This window comes from Sturnus vulgaris, chromosome 29, assembly GCF_052056855.1.
Source record: "Sturnus vulgaris isolate bStuVul1 chromosome 29, bStuVul1.hap1, whole genome shotgun sequence".
NCBI classification, from domain to species: domain Eukaryota; kingdom Metazoa; phylum Chordata; class Aves; order Passeriformes; family Sturnidae; genus Sturnus; species Sturnus vulgaris.
The window spans coordinates 3,025,304-3,044,060 of record NC_142271.1 but is presented as its reverse complement, the minus strand read 5'-3'; the positions used below and the strand labels follow the sequence as shown (position 1 = coordinate 3,044,060).

General features: G+C 53.6%; 3 protein-coding genes across 4 annotated transcripts in view; 1 reads left to right on the top strand and 2 right to left on the bottom strand.

Annotated features, from left to right (window-relative positions):
- Window positions 1-6,397: 6,397 nt before the first annotated feature.
- On the bottom strand, window positions 6,398-8,383 carry CLPS (colipase). The gene is made up of 3 exons (XM_014872590.2): window positions 7,335-8,383; window positions 6,724-6,846; window positions 6,398-6,650 (listed from the first exon to the last, which is right to left on the bottom strand). Exons 1-3 carry the CDS (start codon window positions 7,428-7,430, stop codon window positions 6,513-6,515), a joined length of 357 nt encoding a protein of 118 aa, XP_014728076.2. The 5' UTR covers window positions 7,431-8,383; the 3' UTR covers window positions 6,398-6,512.
- A 579-nt stretch (window positions 8,384-8,962) lies between these two features.
- On the top strand, window positions 8,963-13,784 carry LHFPL5 (LHFPL tetraspan subfamily member 5). Its single transcript, XM_014872760.2, has 4 exons — window positions 8,963-9,543; window positions 12,208-12,444; window positions 13,187-13,219; window positions 13,479-13,784. Exons 1-3 carry the CDS (start codon window positions 9,132-9,134, stop codon window positions 13,201-13,203), a joined length of 666 nt encoding a protein of 221 aa, XP_014728246.1. The 5' UTR covers window positions 8,963-9,131; the 3' UTR covers window positions 13,204-13,219; window positions 13,479-13,784.
- Window positions 13,785-14,655: 871 nt separating this feature from the next.
- Window positions 14,656-18,757, bottom strand: part of SRPK1 (SRSF protein kinase 1) — a 28,476-nt gene continuing 24,374 nt past the window's right edge. For both annotated transcript variants that reach the window (XM_088180373.1, XM_088180374.1), the window contains 3 exons: window positions 18,538-18,607; window positions 17,996-18,088; window positions 14,656-17,140 (listed from right to left, as the gene is read on the bottom strand). In XM_088180373.1, coding sequence (XP_088036499.1) covers window positions 16,956-17,140; window positions 17,996-18,088; window positions 18,538-18,607 — 348 coding nt within the window. In that variant the 3' untranslated portion in view covers window positions 14,656-16,955. The remainder of the gene's footprint in view (window positions 17,141-17,995; window positions 18,089-18,537; window positions 18,608-18,757) is intronic.

Below are 18,757 nucleotides of genomic sequence, written 5' to 3'. Positions count from 1 at the left end.
GGAGGGTGAGATCCCTTGCCTGGCATGAGGACACTCGGCCCCGGGGATGCAGAGCAGCCGGGAAGCCGCTTTCAGTGCGGAACTCTCCCTCAAATCTTCCTGCAGGAAGGCCCGTGGGAGGGATGCTGGGTGTAGTCCCGGAATGATCGGCCAGACCCAGCCTGGGCAACCCCTCTGATCCCTCCCCAGGCTGCCACAGCCTCCCCCTCTGTGCCTGGACTCACGGCTCCCACCGTGACTTTTTAAGAGCAGAGGGGCCAAGGCATCCCCCGCACATGTGGGGACCCCCAGAGAGTCCCTGCTTTGTCCCAGGTCTGTTCCTGCCCTATCCTGCAGTGTGGCCAGGATCTTTCCAAGTGCATTTCCAGTTCATAAATTACCAGACTGTGGCCCAAACTCTGGCCCCTGTTACAAAACCCCCCCCAGGCCAGCAGACAGGGGCACCTCCCTCCAGAGGCTTCACTGGGCCTAAATCCACCCCGGAGTTCCCTCATGCCGCTCCCTTCCAGACACCGGGGACAGCTTTTACCAGATGAAAGGACACAAATATTTTCCCATTATTATTTCCTTTCTGAGGAAACAGGGAAAATCGCTGCCTTCCCCGGCTGGCAATGAGCAGCAGAGAGGTGCACAGAGCCCAGGGCTCCCCCAGCCCTGCCGGAGATCCAGCCCCACACGAGCAAGGGCAGGATGCAGCAGCGGGGCCGGAGCAGGGAGGATAAATAAAGTCCGGCTTTGCCGTCCTGGCTTGTGGCCACTTCTAACACAAAGTACATTCCGGTCTGGACGTAACGAACTGTACCAGCCTCCGCCGGGGAGGGCGGATGGCTGCGGGTGGCTGGGGGTGACTGAGGGTGGCTGGGGGTGGTTGAGAGTGACTGAGAGTGACTGGGGGTGGCTGGGGGTGACTGAGGGTGGCTGGGGGTGACTGGGGGTGGCTGGGGGTGGCTGAGAGTGACTGGGGGTGACTGGGGGTGGCTGGAGGTGGCTGGGGGTGACTGGAGGTGACTGGGGGGTGACTGGAGGTGGCTGAGAGTGACTGGGGGTGACTGGAGGTGACTGGGGGTGGCTGAGGGTGGCTGAGGGTGGCTGGAGGTGGCTGAGGGTGGCTGGGGCTCCCCGCCTGCCCCTCTCCAGCCGGGGTGTCAGGGTGGGGGTGCGAGCTGGTACCTCTGCCCTGGGCTGGGTGATGGGGGATCGATCTCCCTGAGGACGCTCAGCTGTGCCCTGCCGTGGAGATGCTCCTGCCAGACGGATCTGAGACTCAAAAACTCCTGGAGATTCCCCCCGGCAATGCTTCCGGGGCCAGGGAGCCCCGGGCTGGGGGCACAGCCGGCAGGGATGGGCACAGAGAATGACTCAGGCTGCGTCCCCCGAAGCCCCGCCGGCATCTCCCGGGACTTCGGACCCTCTCTCAGCTTCTCGACGCCGGGAGCCGCAGCCCGGGAGCCCGGAGGAGCCGCCGGGGCCGGGCCGGGCCGTGCCCCTGCCGGGAGCTGCACCGGGCGGGCGCGGTGCCAGGCGCCCGGCGTGGGGACGCGATGTACCGGCCGCGGGAGCGCCGGGAACAGCCTGAGTCAGCGCCGGGCCGGCGGGGGGGCACCCGGCCAGGGCCACCCGGGGCTCCTGGCTGGTGGGGTCCGGTGTGGCCCCCAGCATCACCTCCCGGAAACCCCCCCGGCAACCCCTCAGGATCCCCCCCCCCCCCCAGCATTCCTCCAAGCATCCCCCCTGTGTTCCCCTCGATATCCCACCTGGCATCCCCCCCAATATCCCCCCCAGCACCCCCAGGACCCCCCTGTTATCTCTCTCAATATCTTCCCCAAGATCCCCCCCACCCAAGATACCCCCTCACTCCCCCCATGTCCCCCCCCGACATCCTAATATCCCCCTCTCCTCCCCCCAGCCTCAACCCCTGCATGCCCCCCAGCATCGCCCCCAAAACCCTTTCAGCATCCCCCAGAGTGAATCCCCATCCATGTCCTGGAGGTATCCCCCAGAATCCTCCCCTCCTCACCCTCACTCTGCTTCCCCTGCCAGCATTTCAAGGAATTTAATGCTAAAAATACCCTCTGAGGGGGAACCCAGCTGCAGGGAGCACTTCCCCCAAACTGGCTGCTGCAGCCTCGAGCTCTGCCCAGGCTGGTGCAGCCCAACATCCCCTCCTCTTCCTCCTCACCTCCCTGTAGTGCATTACTTCCAGCAGTGCAAATCATTCAGGATGAAGAATTTTTCCACTTGTACCCTGGTGGACAACATCGGGGGAGCTTGTGGAAGGTGTGTGGGTGCCTGGATGTCCTCCCAGGGCCACTTCTGTGTCCCCATGTCCCAATTGCAACCTCCACTACTGCCCTGAGCTGGGCAGTCCTCAGCCCTTGGCAGCTCTGGGGACATCTTCAAGAGACTCCACTTCCAGCCCCAAAGCCCCAAAGCCAACCCTGAGGATGGAGGAAAGACTCAGATCCTCACGCCAGGTTTGGGAGCCCCTGGGGCTGATATTTCCCTAGGACAGGTCCCTGTCCTTCAGTCGGATCCTTCCTCTCTTCCCGCTTCAGGGGAAAAAATCAGAGTGGGAAAACGGGAGCGTGTCTGACATTGTTCCCTCTGTCACAGGCAAAGGCAAAGTCAAAGCAGCCGTGAAAAATCATCAACAATTGGTTTTGGCAAGAGGAGGCAAACCAGAGCTTTCCATGAATTTTTTTTTTTCTTTTTGCTAGAAAGGTTGCTTTTCTTCCAGAGAGAGCTTGAAGGATGGCTTCTCGCCAGCTTCATCCCAAAGCCATCTCTCTGGGACAGTGAAAACCTGGCCCAGATTTAGGAAAACCTTAAGTCACAGGATCAGGCCCTCACATCCCTGGGGTCTGCAGTTGGGGTCTGCGCCCCATTGTGCCCCGTGACTTGGAGCTGCCATGGAGGTTTTGCAGGCACAGCTTGAGGTGTCCCAGGCCAGCAGAGGGTGGTGGGGGCAGACTGGGGTATCTCCCCTAGGATTTGAGATTCTCCAAATCCCTGGTGCTGGCTGGGGTTTCCCACACCCTGCCAGGATGTGCTTCATCCCTCTGGATCCTGCTGTGGCCAAGGGACACCCTGAGAGGGGCCACTGCCCCCCTGGGCTGCACCAGCCATGGCTTTGCCATGTCCTGACCACCACGGGGGCCAAAGGCTTATAGGGGGAACAAACCCAGAGCCAACAGCAGGCAGGGAGCCCCAGGTGCCTCTGTGCACCCCCAAACACCTCTGTGCACTCCCAGATGTCTCTGGGCAACCCCTCAGGCACAAGCAGCCCAGGACTGCCCCAAAGCATCCCCTGTACCCCCCAACCCAAACCTCAGGAGCGCTTCTGACCCTGCTGCAGGATCAGCCCCATTGTCACCCCAGTCTGCAGCGAATTGGGGTGTGCTGTGTGTGTGGACACTGAATTAGGTTGTGCCCGGGGTCTTCTCCCCCCCAAAATCACTGTCCTAAGCTTGAGCTGCCGAGCTGCTGCCTGTCCCTTCCGCCCTGGGGGCCAGGGGCAGCTCAGTCTCCCCCAAAAAACACATTCCCCCCGTCCTGGAGCTGGGGCTGGCAGCCTCTCTGCCCCCAGGGTGAAGGCTGCACGAGCAAACACCCAACACCCCCCCAGACACACAGGTTGTTTTTCCTTGGAGTGTTCTGCAGGGCTGGGAATGGGGTGGCTTTGTTGGGGTTGTCTGCAAAGCTGGGCATTGGGTGGGCACCCCACTGGAGCTGCAGAGAGTTTGGGGTGCAGGGATGCCCTGGAAGGGGCAGAGGGGGAGTTTCAGAGCATCTGCGCGGAGATTAAAAAGAAATCAAGAAGGAGAAAAAGAAGAAGAGGAAAGGACGGTGTTTGGGGGCAAGAAAAAGGGTTAAAGCAGTGCAGAGGAGGAGAGGTGAAGGCCGAGGGCTGGCGGAAAGGGGGAGAGGCGGGGAGAGGTTGGGGAGCGGGAGCTCGGCTGAGTGAGAACATCCTGTACCCTCGGTAACAACGGCCAGGGCGGGGGTGAGGGGGGCACTGGGGCGGGGGATGTGTCACACAGCTCTCTGCTAAGCGGGACACCCCTCGGGTGATGGGCTTGGACAGTGGGGGGCAATCCTGCCCATGGGGTGAGGCTGGGGAGGGTCTTGGGCTGCCCTCCTCCCCCGCATCCCTTCAGTCTCATTTTCCTCGCGGCTTTTTAACCGAGCAGGGAGACTCCTGTGCTGGGCAGAGGGGGAGGAAGGGGCACCCCAAAACTTGTATCCCTCCTTCCCCAGTCCCCCAGGTCTCCCCACACCTCGCTGCCTGCACAGGGATGCTCTGCTCACCCCGGGCTTTGCAGCTGAGTTTGCCCCCACCCTGCTGGAGGGTCCCCCTGTCCCCAGGGCTGGCAGCACCCCACACGCGCCAGGGGCCCCTTCCTGTGTTTGTTAAGACGCCGTGAGTCAGGCGTCTGGTTTTCGGTTTAAGCCAATATTTACCAGCCAAGAGCTGCCAAAATAAAGCTGCGGCTTCACCAGTAAATATAGGGCTGAGATGGGGCGAGGCAGGGGGGGATTTATGCGTCCCCCACTTCAGCACAGCCACCCCCTTCCCACCTCTCTGGTGCCCCCATCGTCCTTCTGCCAGCGCGGGGACACCACAAAAACGAGGACACCGCAGAATCCCCCCAACAAGCACACCAGAGATTAACCCTGCCTGCCCCGCCCCAAACATCACCCCCCTCCTCCCAGGGGGACCCCCAGTGCAGGACTCGGAGTGTCAGAGCTTTCAGGGACCCCCAAGGGGGGCCGCCCCAGGGCTGGGGGTCCCTGCCGGGCTGGGGTCCCCGGGCTGTGGGCACGGTGCCGCTGCCCTCTGCCGGTGCCGGCACGGCCGGGGCTGGGCGTTGCTCACATCCTGCCCCTGCCAAGAGCACAAAGCCCCGGGCGAGGCCAGCCCTGGGCAGGCAGGGCTCCCCGGTGTGTGTCCCAGGAAATGCCAGCCTCTGCGGGGTGCTCCCGCTGCTTGGAACAGCACACGGATGGGGAGTCCAGGGACAGACCCTGTGTCCCTTTTCCCTTCCCCTCGCTCTGGAAGGGGGGCTGGCTGCTGTCCCCATCCCTGTCCCATCTACCCCTCACCCCACACCTCATCCTGCACCAGCAAGGACATTATTCTGGTGGCCTCTCGCCAGGACCACCGTGACAATGAGATAAAGACCCTCCAGATATTCCCCACCCATCACAAGTTCAAAACTAAAATCCAGGTCAGAATTTTCTCCTCGTGCAGCTCCTCTGAGCCAGACTGGCAGGGGCCAGCAGGTCCCCACATTGCCCCCCCCTGTTCCCCTTCAACAATGGGGACTCCCCCACGCTGTGCCACCTTCCCAGATGTGTCCCTGGTGTTTCTGCAGGTGCGGATCCTCAAGGTGTCAGTCACCCTTGTCCTGAAAAGAAAATTTCCTGGAGAACCTCCTCAGCTGCCAGGGGTTGCCCCCAGCCTTTGTGGCCTCCCCATGTGGTGCAGAGCCCTCGGGGCAGTGGGGAGTGGTGCTGAGTGCCTGGTTCTTGCTCTGCCTCAGGGATAGAAAAACATGGGGTGAAGTCAGCATTGGAGAAGCCAAGAACACACTCTCTGATGATCCCCTCACCTCCTGCTGCTTCCACAGCTCTCTAGACAGGTGCCTCCTCTTCCTCACCCTGCTGTGGTACATCTGTGCTCCCTCCCCATGCCCAAAACGCTGACCCTGAGCTGGGCATCACACCCTGCAGCCCATCCTGCCCAGGGCACAGCTCTGCCAGGGCAGGCCTGAGGGGACTGGGACCTTACTGCCAGCTGGGGCTGCTTGAGCACCATCACTCTCCAGGTCTATCCCAAATTCCCAAAGCTTCTGCACATCCTGCAGCCTGAGAAGTGCTCTACAAGATGCTGGTGGAGGCTCCCATGGCACAGAGAGCTGCTGCTGCACAGGGTCCCTTCCAGGGGGGGCTCCCACTTGGCTGAGCCACATCTGCCCACCCTGAGGAGGGGGTCCAGAGCCTGCAGAGTGGTGACACCGAGCTGGACACAACCACCAAGCACCCCAAGAACCCACAGCTTCAATACCACCTGCAAGTCCCTCTTCACTGGCAACAAACTTTTCTATGGAATGTTTCCAACCAGAGCAGCCACAGCAGGAAATAAACCAAGGCAAGCACAACCCAAGTGGCTCCCTCAGATCCTGGGGCTGCTGCATCTTTCCCTGCCCTGCATCCTCTTTTTAAAACTCCCCTTGAGAGCTCAGCCCATGGCTTGCTGCTAGTCCAGATTATTGTATGATTACACACATACAGGTAAAGCCATCACGTCCATGTGGCTTTTTCCAGGACCTCCTGGCACTGCTGTCCCTGTCCTGGGGCCAGTGGGCTGGGCTGGGTGAAAAAACCACCTTGCATCTTAGCAGAAGCTATTCTTTACTCAAATTCTCCCACAGCCAGACCCAGGAATCCCTGGAAAGGGGGAAATACCAGGTGGCAGGGGCAGCACAGAGGGGCACGGGGGGGCTCTTTCTTCACTGCCGCCTGGAGGAGTCCTGGGGGTCCTTGCACACACCAAAGTCGCTGTTGGTGATGGAGCCCACAATGGTTTTATCAGCATCACAGGTCAAGCCACTCTCACAGGGACACTTGTAGTAGACCCCATAGATGCTCTGCAGGGAACAAGGACTCAGTGCAGAGTGGGGGACATGCCCCATCCCAGCCCTGGGAGCAGGAAGCACCTACCTTTGGGGAGCACTCCTGGAACTCAGCTGCCTTGGAAGCACATCGGGCCAGGCTGAGGCCACTGGTTCGGTGGCAGCAGCCACTCTTGCACTGGGCACTCTGCATGCACAGCTCCCCGATCTCCTGCAGCACAAGGCAAGGCCTGAGCACCAGGTCTCTCTTTGTTCCCCTTTAGGCTCACCCTAGCTGTGAGCCTAAGGGGTTTGGGTGCGTGTTGAACACCAGCTCTCCCTTTTGGCTGAGGCTCAGCACCACTGCCCCATGCCCCAACCTCCCACTCTGTAGCATTTCCTCAGTCTGGCCCAAAATAAAACCCACCAATGTGTTTTTTGCTGGACTCGCAAGAGTAGGGCTGAGACACCACAGAAAAAGCATTTCCCCTCCCCAGCCCCTATGAACCACCCAGGGTGGGGGTCCTGGCTGGCTCAGGCAGCTGAGAGCTTCAGTCTGATCCACTTTCTGTGTTCCCTATCCCTTTATAGAACTGATTTCCCAGGCTCCAAGTTCCCTCACACCACCAGAAAACCCAGCAGACACCTCCAACCCTCCATGTGTGTCCATTGCAGCAGTGGGAGCATCCTGTGCCAAGGACAGGGCTGGGCTCCCCTTACCAAGTTGAAGATGAGCCCTCTCTCCTGATGTGCCTCCAGGGCTGGGGCCAGGAGCAGCAGGGCCAGGAGCAGGCAGGCAGGCAGCACGTTGGCCATGGCAGGCTTGTCTGTGGCTCTGCCACGGGGCCAGCAGGTGTTTTATAGCTGTTGTCTCCATCAGCTGACAGGGCTGCCCCTATCACACCTCAGCTCGTGGCATTGGGGCACTGCTGCACTGCCCAGGGCAAGGAAACAGCGATGCCTGGGCAGCCAAGGCTACCAGGTCCTGTTCCCAGGTGAGTGTCCCACACTGGCAATGTCAACCTGCCCTTTAAATAGTTCATTTGGCCAAAAAGAACACAAAATAATGGCACTTCCGTGCTGCTAGTCTTCCCTTCTCAGCTTTCCCCTGGCAGCAGTGGGCTGTGGAGCTGGAGTTCTCTGGAATGACCTCCTTGCTGGGTGCTGCTGATGGCTCATGGGCAAAGTGAGGGCTGGTGGCCACAGCAGGAGCTCTGCTCCGTGGGTAAACCACCAGATCCTCCATCTCTCAAATGGAATCACGGACATCAAGAAACCTGCTGGAGAAAGTTCATATTGTGCAGGATAGCACAGCCCCCTGCAAGGATCCAGAGCCCACCAAGGTCCCCAGCCCAAGTCCCAGAATTTCAGCCTGCCCTGCCAAATATTTGCTCTGTGTTTCAGTGCTTGGGGAGGGGAGTGTGGCTGATGAAAGGAAAGCAGCCCTGGGAACGGCACAGCTTTTGATCATGTTCTTGGACATGATTAATGGCCACATAGCCCTGGCCTTTGACAGCCACAGGAGCGATGCTGAGGCTGGCACTGGCTGCGGGGTGACTGTCACACTGGCACACTGGCACCGGCCCCCACAACAGGAGCCGAACCTGTGTGCTCACTCAGGGCTCCTGGAGAGAGGTCCCAAGGTGGCCACAAGTGCCTGCAGCCCTCCGGGGCTGCTCACGCTCCTCTGGCAGCAGGACAGGGGGTTTGGGCAGAGACCTGGCCCTGTCCAGGCGCTGGCTGACACCCCGGGGTGTCCTGCTGCCAGGATGAGCCATTTCCCTTCCTGCAGTGGAGCTGTGGGGATGTTCCCTCTCTGCCCGCAGCCCCCAGGGCACAGAGCAGAGCCCGGGGAGATCCTGGGAGCCGTGGCTCAGCTCCTGGCACATTCTGGGACGCATGCTGGGGGCCAAGACACATCCTGGGGTCTCATCCCAACACCCATCCTGAGGCATGTGGCACATCCTGGGACACTCTCGATTGTGGGTGACACAGCCGAGGGCGCTACTGGGGGCACGGGGGGGTCAGGGTGCACCCTTGAGTGCATTGCAGGGCACAGGGGCACTCTGGGGCACAGCCCAGGGCACAGGGCACAGGGTGCATCGCAGGACAGACCATGGGGATATTTGGGTTATCCCGGGGTGTGTCTTCGAGCACACGCAGGAGGCGAAGGGCGCATCCCGAGCGAGCATCCCAGGCACACAGGGCACATCCTCGGGGCTCCTTCAGAGCATCCCGGCAGCGCATCCCGACAGGCTCATCCCGACAGGCACCGCCCGCCTCCTCCCGTGCCCGCCCCGGCTCCGGGAGCGGGGTCGCTGCGGCTCCTCCCGAGTCCCCCCGGCTCGGCACGGCTGGGAGGAGGTCTCGCCGCCGCTCCCCGGGGCGGTCCCGCCGCTACCGGAGCCTCCCGCCGCCCCCGCTGCCTCCGGGCGGGGCCGGAGCGGGGCCGGGGCCGGGTCTGGGTCTGGGGCCGGATCCGGGTCCGGGTCTGGGTCTGGGGCCGCTGCCCCCGCCATGTCCAAGCTGCTGCCGGCGCAGGAGGCGGCCCGGATCTACCACACCAACTATGTGCGGAACGCGCGGGCCATGGGGGTGCTCTGGGCCCTCTTCACGCTCTGCTTCTCCATCCTGATGGTGGTGACCTTCATCCAGCCCTACTGGATCGGCGACAGCATCGACACGCCGCAGGCCGGCTACTTCGGCCTCTTCTCCTACTGCATCGGCAACGCGCTCACCGGAGAGCTCATCTGCAAGGGCAGCCCCCTGGACTTCGGCACCATCCCCTCCAGTGCCTTCAAAACTGCCATGTTCTTCGTAGGTGTCTCCACCTTCCTCATCATCGGCACCATCCTCTGCTTCAGCCTCTTCTTCTTCTGCAACGCAGCCACCGTGTACAAAGTGTGTGCCTGGATGCAGCTGGCAGCGGGTGAGCGGGGCTGGGGGGATGCCCGGGGAGCGGGGGGGCTGCCCATGGACCGACCCTTTTCCCTTTCTGCCCTCGACTCTGCTGGGGATGGGGCCGGGGGTTTGGCCGGTTAAGAGACCCCAGTGTCACCTCCATGCCATTTGTTCCCTCTTTCTGGTTACCACGGGGAGTTTTTAGTAAAAAAACTCCTTCCAGAGCAGCTGAGACACAGCAGGCTCGCCGCGTGTCGGGTGATGCTTCCCCGGGCGTTGCTGCTGCTGCTGCCAAACCTTGTGTCCCCCTTGCCTGGGGGAGCTTCTCCCGGCGCCACCGCTCCTGCTCAGCCGCAGGGAGGCTTCAGAGGATCAGTTCGAGAGCACCAAAAACCCCCCCAGGGCACAGAGAGCGCTCTCCTGTGCTGGGGATCCTACAGGAATGAAGCAGGGAGACAGTGCTGACGTTTGCTGGGCCATTGTAGTAACTCCCTGAGTTACTACAGGGAATTATTCTCCTCATTATTCTCCTCAGGGAATAATGCACGAGGAAGATGAAACACGAGGAGGGGACTGACTGACTGATCTGGTACCATTACTCGCATTTTCTCACTTTGCTGCTCATCCCTGTGGTTCTCAAGCCTTGCCCATCTCTCCCCCCAAGGTACTTGAGACACCTGGTAACCCAGCTGCTGTGTTTGAGCCTCAGCTGAAACCCAACCCAGCTCCTGAATCATGCATGTGAGCCCTGGCACAGCCCCCGCTGACACCCCGCGGGGTTTCTTCAGTTCCCAGCTAAAGAATCGAGCTCAAGCAAAGATTTAGATAAGAAGCTTGGGGCAGCTCAGCCTCCTGGGGAGCAGGAGGACAGCAAGGCTTTGCTGGTAGTTGGGGTTTTAACAGGTATTTTTTGTTGTTGTTGTGAATGGGGGAAGAGAAAATTGTCACAGGCAGTTTCTGGCCAGATGGACAGGCACCGCTGCATTTCAGGAATTATTTTAAAAAGTGGGCAGGCTAAGAGAGGATCCATTTCCTGGCCTTTGCTCTGCAACAGGGCACAATTTTACAGAAGTTATTTCTTTCCTGCTTCCCCTATTTCTCTGTTAGTACAGGGAAGATTTATTCTGTATGTACTTAACCCACTGCCTTTCCATGAAGAGAAATCCTGTCTGCAGACCAAGGAAGCTGCCTGCTCACCTTGCTGCTGGCTTGTCCCCAAGCCGGGGAAAAAGAAAACATTGGCAAAGGACAAGGCCACTGCCCCAGAAGGGGGTTCAGGTTTACTGAACACCTGGTGGCAGAGAAGGGGCACTGGTGTGGGGCAGGGTGCATTTAAGGAGGCTGCAGATGTCCATGAGGGGCAGGGACAAACATCTGCTTGTCCACCACGAGATTGTCTCCTGTGTGAGAGGAGTCAGGGACTGCCTCACGTCTGCACCAGTTACTTCCAACGTAGGAGTGGAGCATGTGAAGGGTTTTTGTTCATAATGTCCCAAAATCTTGCATATGAACTCATCCCAAGCCTGGTCGTTGTTCTTATCCAGTAAATATAATTTCTCTGAAAGGGGGGAAAAGGCACTTTTGAGATTTTGGGACATGAGCTGCCCTTCAGAAACCTGCTGGCACTGGGGATGGTGCAGCTGCCATGGCAAAGCTGCAAAGGTGAGGTGCTGGGGACACTGTGGCCAGGCTGGAGCAGCTGCTGAGGTTGTGTGTGAGCTCTGAGAGCAGGCACAGGAGGAGCTGCTGCTAGAACCACCACAGCTGAACAAGCAGAATTAATCTGCCTGCAAAGCTGCTGCTGACAGCAGCTCTACCTTAGCAAACCTAGGCTGGAATCAGCTGCAAGGCACTAGGCCAGGGTCTCCACCTCACACAGACTAAACCCATTGCAGTTTTGTTTGGAGATGTTTCCTTGGAGTGACACGGCCAGGGCTCTGTGCAGAGGGAGCAGAGACGTTGCCTGGGCAACACTGAGACAGGAGATGCTGGTGCAGCACGTCCTTGACTCGTGGGAAGGCAGCACAGCAGGATCCTGCTCCTCCCAGCCTGTGGAGCAGAGCAGAGCCCAAGGGGATGAGCAACCACAGCACCTTTCAAGGGACAAGTCTGTAGTACCTGATGTGTTTGCAGCATGATGTTTGCTCCTCCAGCTCTCTCCACTTCGGTATTGATGCCTGGGAAATAGAATACATCTTTCCAATCTTTCCAATTGGAGTGAATATAAAAGCAAACCTTTATCAGTTTCAGGTGAAAGCTTTCAGGTGAACAGCACGGTGAAAAGTACACGTGGTGTATAGTAATGATACGATTTTATAAGGTTAGTAGATTAGTACACTTATCATACACTGTCCAAACAAAAAGTTAGTTGGCTAGGTAGTCATTCCTGGGCTCCTGACTCTCTGGAAGCAGTCCAGAGGTTTCTTTTGCCTCACTTTTGTTATGTCTGGTCCAGATTCTGGTTGGAAAACAGAACGTTCTTGAAGTCGGTTGTCTTCGTGGAATAAGACTCAACAATATTTAGGAATGTGCTTATAAGGTTAGCTTGTTTTTCCTAAAGGTAAGGAAGAAAGACAGGAAAAACACTAGAAGCTACAACAATCTACAAAACGAATATATGAACATATGTAAAACTAAAAATCTTAGGCATCAGCAGCAGCTCAGGAGCATCAATGTCCCCCTGTCCCTGCAGCTACAGGGCTGATGATCGGCTGCCTGATCTACCCTGATGGCTGGGACTCGAGCGAGGTGAGGAGAATGTGCGGGGACAAAACGGACAAATACACGCTGGGAGCCTGCACGGTGCGCTGGGCTTACATCCTGTGCATCATCGGCATCCTGGACGCCCTCATCCTCTCCTTCCTGGCCTTCGTGCTGGGCAACCGGCAGGACAACCTCCTGCCCTCGGATTTCAAAGTGGAGAATAAAGGTGAGTGCAGCGGGGCTGCTCCTGAACGCTCCTGCAGCAGCGTTTCAGCCCCGCAGGTGATGCCTGCAGAGGCTGCCTGGAGCAGAGGCTGGGCAGAGTTAAAGGAATAAAGCAGGGATTTATTAAATGGGTTCACCTTGGGCAGTGCAAGAGCCTGGCTGTGGCTCCACCCAAGATACAGACCAGGTCATGAGTTTTCACGCTTTTGTAAGTTTTGGTGCATTTCCATATTGGGGTTCATTGTCCAATTCCAGCTCAGGTTCTGCAGTCCCATCCTCGCAGATTGCTCTCCTCAATTCACTGTTGTTTGCACTTTCTGGGCTGGAAGCTGTAACTGTCTTTGGTTCTTAAGCTGGAAAAGGATTGTTTTGTCTGACTGAACTGTGAGGAGATCTTGCTAACACTTTATATGAAGTTCAGGGTCACACACAATGAAGTACAGAGTTTGGAAATTGTGAAAGCTAAAACTTAAGGCATCAAGGTTATTGCTGTTGCTTGGGTGGCTTCATCCCTGCCACAGTCACACACACTGCTCTGTAGGGTTGGAGAGCCAGCAGAAGGCACAAAATTAAAGGAGAACAATGCAGGAGCCCAAATTCACCCAGATTTCCTTTCCCAAGCCTCTGGAGCTTTCTTCTAATCTTGTTTCAAACATACTCCTTTTTGACAACAAATGTGGAAAACACACCCAATCCTTTCAGTTTTACACACTAACTCTGCAATTCTCTTTTTTGTTTTACAGAAGAGGGAAATGACTGACAGAGCTGATCACCATGTAAGTGATAACCCACACAGATTTTTAATATTCCCAGCATCCACAATGTCACTGTTGTATTCTGATTACCAAAGGATTGACAGCTGATTTTGGTACTGGAGTCACATTGGTTTTATTTATGGTTAAAGAAGAAATAGTCTTTGCTTTGTCTCCCAAAACTGGGAAAGCACAAACCCTTGCCAAGTGCAAAATAAAACAAGCATAAAATTTGAAGTCATACTCCATTTCCCAACAGCTGACTTACTCTTTCTGTTCCCAGGGACATCCAGAGCTCTTCTTCCATCAGCCCTTTTCTTTGAAGTGACTCTTCTAGGAAGCTTAAATTTACCAAATTCTGTGGATTTTCTACAGCTGTTTTCTTCACCCATGGGGCCACTCTTGGCTCACAGCTCTTGTGGAGCTTATTTGGTGGGAAGAGCCCAAAATGGACACAAGAGTTTTTCTGAGTCCGTCAGCAAGAGGGACAGGAGGGGAAGGATGGCAATTTGCTGCTTTTTGTGGGGTTTGTACACCTTCTTTTGAGGAAATAATTTATGAATTAAAAAACAAAACACCACCAAAACAGTGTTTTGCGTTTTTGCTCATCTCCTGAGGGCAGAGGAAACCCTCTGCCATAACCCAGGTTGCCCTTTTACTGGAAAAATACCATGACAGGCCAATTCCCAGCTGAGCCATGAATCATTTTCCTACTCTGGGCAACAATAACCAAACACAACCTCTAGAAAAGGGCACTTTTCTGGGGGAAAAAAAAAAAAGAAAACCACAAACAGCAAAACCAGGAACCAACATGCTGGGGCAGCAGGCCTGGGACAGGATGCTGACAGCCAGTCAGCATCAACTCCCTGCACCACCCAATTAATCTGATTTAGCCATCATCTCCATCCCATCCAACACCCACCCACGGCAGCTCTTGGCCCAGCTCACTTCTGCAGAAGACAAAGCAGCTCTTACCTGGCCAGAACCCTAAACCACCCTGCATTATCATTTTCATCTCTACTTGCTGTAAACTGGTTTCCTGCAGCACTCAATTCAGTTCAATTCTAACAAGTACTCTTCCAGTTTTATGCTTCCTCTAAAAAAATGTTTGGAAAGGTTTTATTGAGACCCTTAGCTAGATAAGACAGCAGAGATATGACAGACTTGAAGAAAAATGTATTTTAGAATGGAAAAATTCCAGCAGAGTTGTCCTATTTTTTTTACTCTTCCCTTTTTAAAATGGATCACAACATCAGCAACAAAATCTTTACCTACCTCATTCTGGAAATCAAAACTGAGTGTTCACTAATGAAGCAAATTCCATCCCTGAGCCCCTGACTAAGAAGAGAATTACAAGGGGAATGTATGAAGACTAGGGCTCAGTTATTAAATAATCTGTTTATTGCAGGGCTTTCACAGAGGGAAAAAAAAAAAAAAAAAAAAGAGACAAAGCACCCAAGTAGAAAGAATAAAAATGTATTTTCCTTCAGGTTTTAGACTGACACAGCAAGTACAAATCCTTTAGCGTGAGCACTTCACGGCAATTTGGAAATGGAACAAACCCCAAGTGAACGAGCAGACGGCACAAGACTGGATCCTGGCAGCTGCTGCTGCACATCTTCAACTCCCAGGCTGGCTCTGGCCTCGGCTATCGTGGTAAAAAAACTCCCCTCCAGTCAGGGCTGGCAGAGGGGAGGGAAGGAAGGATGGGCAGGAGCTCTCAACAGTCAAACAGTGCAGAGCCCTTGTGGGAAATGTTCCTTCATCAGCCACTCTCAAGTCGGCACGACCAGGTGAGCTTTCAAGACCACAGGAATTGTTTGCCCTGCCAATGTATTTCACAGTCAGCTGGAACCCAGTACTGTCTGCAGTCCTCCTGTAACAGACACAGAAGTGACCCACAACTGGAAAATGCCAGATGAAAGGAAAAAAACAAAACAAAAAAACAAAAGGTTAACTCAGCGGTTTTAAACATTTTTTGGTATGTTACCTGCCTTTTTTTTTTTTTTAATTATATGCATAGAGAACCTGATCTACCACTAAAGGAACATGCAGCATGATTTGCATAAATAAGCCAAATCAGGCTCTGAACTGGAGAAACTCTGTTCAAGTGGATTCAATGACCTGGTTTGTGAATGATCCTTACAAACCACAATTCCCAAACACACACACATAGAAGTGACACGTAACAGTGGTCTTGGCAGCTTTGGCAATGGAAATTGTCTTGGATAGCATCTGCATGGTCTCCAGCAACTTCTATCCTCTGCAAGCCACCACAAATCCAAAATCCCGTTTGGTCCAGAGTAAGGAAGTGACTCTGAAGTCTCAACGCTGCCAAATCTTGCTTAGAGAAGAGTGGGATGCACTGAATCTGTAACAGGATGGGCAAGTCTAGAAGAAGCCATCATAGAACTATCAAATGCCACAGTGATTTAACTTTTAATTAAAATTAATTCATTTAACCCATTATGTCCAAACCCCCTCTGAGAAGTTTACATAGAAACCCCATAGAACACTTTTTATTCAGGGTAACTCTAGAAACAGCTTCTAATCCAGTATCTATGTGGAAAAGTCAGTTCTCTTCCACTTCTGCTAGCTCTCTTCTTGTGCTAATGGCCCAGAAAATAAAAGGCAGTCCCATCCTGGGAAGTTATTTCTGAAGGCCTGCACCTGAAGCAAATTAAAAGAAATCTTTACACTGGAACTTCAAGTGTTGCTTTTCAAAGTCCAGGGCTGCAGCATGGCTGTGATACAGGCACTGCAACCCTTCCCTTGGAAAAAAAAAAAAAAAAAGAGTGAATGGTCAAAAATGAAAAGTCAGAGCAGACTGCATTAGTGAAAGCCAATCTCTCATGAATACCACTTCAAGCAAGGCAAAAAAGTGCCAGTAAGGGATAAAAAACCCCAGAAACTTATGGCTCACTATAATGTTAAGAGTTGCCTGCAAGGCTCTCTCTGCAGGCTGAGGGTGCACCCATCTGTTTGCTGAGGGTTGTGCGTTGAGTCAGTTCCAGCTTTTGCTTATTTTGCTTGTCACCTTTTAGTCACAGGCATTGAAATAGAAAACATCACCAAGTCCAGAAACTATTCTGACTATCAAGGGCACAGGGAAGGAGAAAAAAGTAAATGGACAGGGCACTTTGGAGGAAGAAATAAAGGATACTAAAACCTAGGTTTAAAAAGCTCTTTCAAAAGCAGCTAGAACTAAATAAAAGTTTGTGACTGGAAAGCAAAGAACACAGTAGACACCTAGAGAGTGATGGAGGATTTCAAGGTCTTTGCTCTAACAAGGATCTGGCACCACCTTGATGCCAACTGTGACTTCTCACCCCATCAGTAGCTACTGGATCAACAGTGGGAAAATTGACTCCTGAGTCAGTGAGATCTTCATGGGAAGAAAGAAGAGCTGGAATTTAGCTAAGGGAGATATCCAAGCACGGGTGAGCTCACATCTGTCACACACGGTGCCTAACAGTGAGGACACTGAGGAAAAAATCTCTTATTCTAGTCAATTAGTCTTTGGTGAAGCCCAATCAAGGCAAAAACACAGATGATGCCCACTGGCTGAGGAGAGTCCCCATTAAGTCACACAAACAAACTCAGCAGAACAGGTTAGATTTATCTAAAATCTTGGAAGCCTTGAAGGAAGAACTCCACACTGAAAGTGAACAAGGAGAAAAATGGATCTGGGAAAGGGCAGCTGGGTGTGTAGGCTATGCTGTAAACCAGAGTATAACGTTGTGGCATTGCTTGGAAGCTTCTAGGAGTTAAGCCAGGGGTGCCTGAGACACTCTGCTGCTGTAGCTCGTTTCTCTGGGATCAGCTCCAGCATAGGGAGTAAGAAGTCTGTGAATGCAGCTGCCTCATCTTGGGACCACTCATATTTTTCCACCAACACTTCAAAAAGGCCCCAGGGCTTCAGTTTGGTGATGTGCTTCAGATCACCTGAAAACCCAACACAAACAGGTTAAGTGCAAGATACAGGAACAGAGAGCTCAGTAAAGTTGGCTGAAGAGCTCAACATGACAGAGTGAACTCACAGACTGTTCTAAGGGAATACAAAGTGCTGGGGTGTGCTGGAGGGAGAACTCAATTCTATCAAACCCCCTTTTCTATCTGCTTTAGAAGCCTGTTACAGAACTGCACTTCCTCAAAGGCTTCTGTTTCCACCTCCTGCTATTTCAGATCCCCTATCAGCATATATTAACTTCATTAAATCACCAATTATGCTGCTTGACATGACAGAAACTGTGCCACTGACTCTGGAATACATGGAATGCATGGAACAGTGTTTGAGAAAACAATACACTACAATAAAGACGGGCTTGTTTTTATAAAAAGAATTATTAAACTGGGTCAAAACCTAATTTTTTGACTCAGTACATTTCTGGGGTACTCAGGACTTTATGATAATGTTCTGTGCTCTGAGCAACATGGCTATTTAAGGTGCCTGGCATGCCAGAAATGGAGTCAAGCTGTCCAGAAAAGCCTTCAAAAGTGAATTCCCTCCTCTAGCTGACAGAGATCAGCTAAATAAAACCACATCAAGTTTGACAAAGCATCTACTGTGCTGTTTTTCTACTTTCTGCAATTGATCTACACCAAGATGCTGAGCACTAGGGTGTAGGATGCTTTTAGGAGTAAGGTAAGAATGCCTTACATTTAATTGCAGTTTTACTGATAAGGCATTTCATAAACAAAAGAAAGACTTAAAGATGTCATCTTTGCTGGAATTTCCAGCAAGACACTGCTGTGTATTTGGGGCAAGGGATGATTGATATTTGCTTTGTTTCCTTTTACCTTTCTTGGTGAAAAACTCCTTGGAATATTTTCCTGCCAAAATGAGCTTGCGAGGTATTTTCCCCAGAAGTTCTATGATCAATGCAATATGATCTGCATGTGAAAAATAAAAAAAAAAAAAAAAAATGAGATTCAGCCACAGAAAACCTCTCTATGCTGGTTTCATGCTCTGGGATATAAGGATAAAGATACTATCCCTCAAAAATTACTTTGGAGACCCATCTGAAATCAGTTACACTGAGCAACAACATAGACAAGGGGCAAGTGAAAACAAATATGGGCAATTTGAGGCACAGTGAGTTTGAGACACAAGGAAGAGAATCCAGCAGCAAGAGGAATGCAAAACACCAGAACAAGAGCATGGACTTCACTGCAGTGTTCTACTGCAGAGGCCTGAGCACAGTTGCTGCTCATTTGGGTAAATAATCTTTTTGCAAGGAGCTTTTGCACTGCTGATTTGTAAGAAAAGGCCCATTTTGAAGAGGCAGCCATTGGATTTCAAGTCCCACTTTAAAAAGGAAGAAAAACTGAGACAAACAGACCTTCATCTCGTGAGTAATCTTCCCCAGAGTGAGGCTCGAACAGATAGTCCCCTGTTGCCAACTCAAAGGCCTGAACAAACAGAAATGAGCACATTAAATCACTTCAAAACACCCTAAGATGTGCTGCAGGTTGAAGCTGCAAATCTCTGTGGGCCAGAAGGAAAGCAGTGGGAAAGAAGAACCTACAAAACTACAGTAAACAGCTATAATCTTAAATTAC

Coding starts and splice junctions, on each gene's coding strand:
- CLPS (XM_014872590.2), bottom strand. CDS start 7,430: ATGGCCAACGTGCTGCCTGCCTGCCTGCTCCTGGCCCTGCTGCTCCTG. Junction 6,847..7,334: donor GAGGGCTCATCTTCAACTTG/GTAAGGGGAGCC, acceptor CTTGTGCTGCAG/GAGATCGGGGAGCTGTGCAT. Junction 6,651..6,723: donor TCCAGGAGTGCTCCCCAAAG/GTAGGTGCTTCC, acceptor TGTTCCCTGCAG/AGCATCTATGGGGTCTACTA.
- LHFPL5 (XM_014872760.2), top strand. CDS start 9,132: ATGTCCAAGCTGCTGCCGGCGCAGGAGGCGGCCCGGATCTACCACACC. Junction 9,544..12,207: donor CTGGATGCAGCTGGCAGCGG/GTGAGCGGGGCT, acceptor CTGTCCCTGCAG/CTACAGGGCTGATGATCGGC.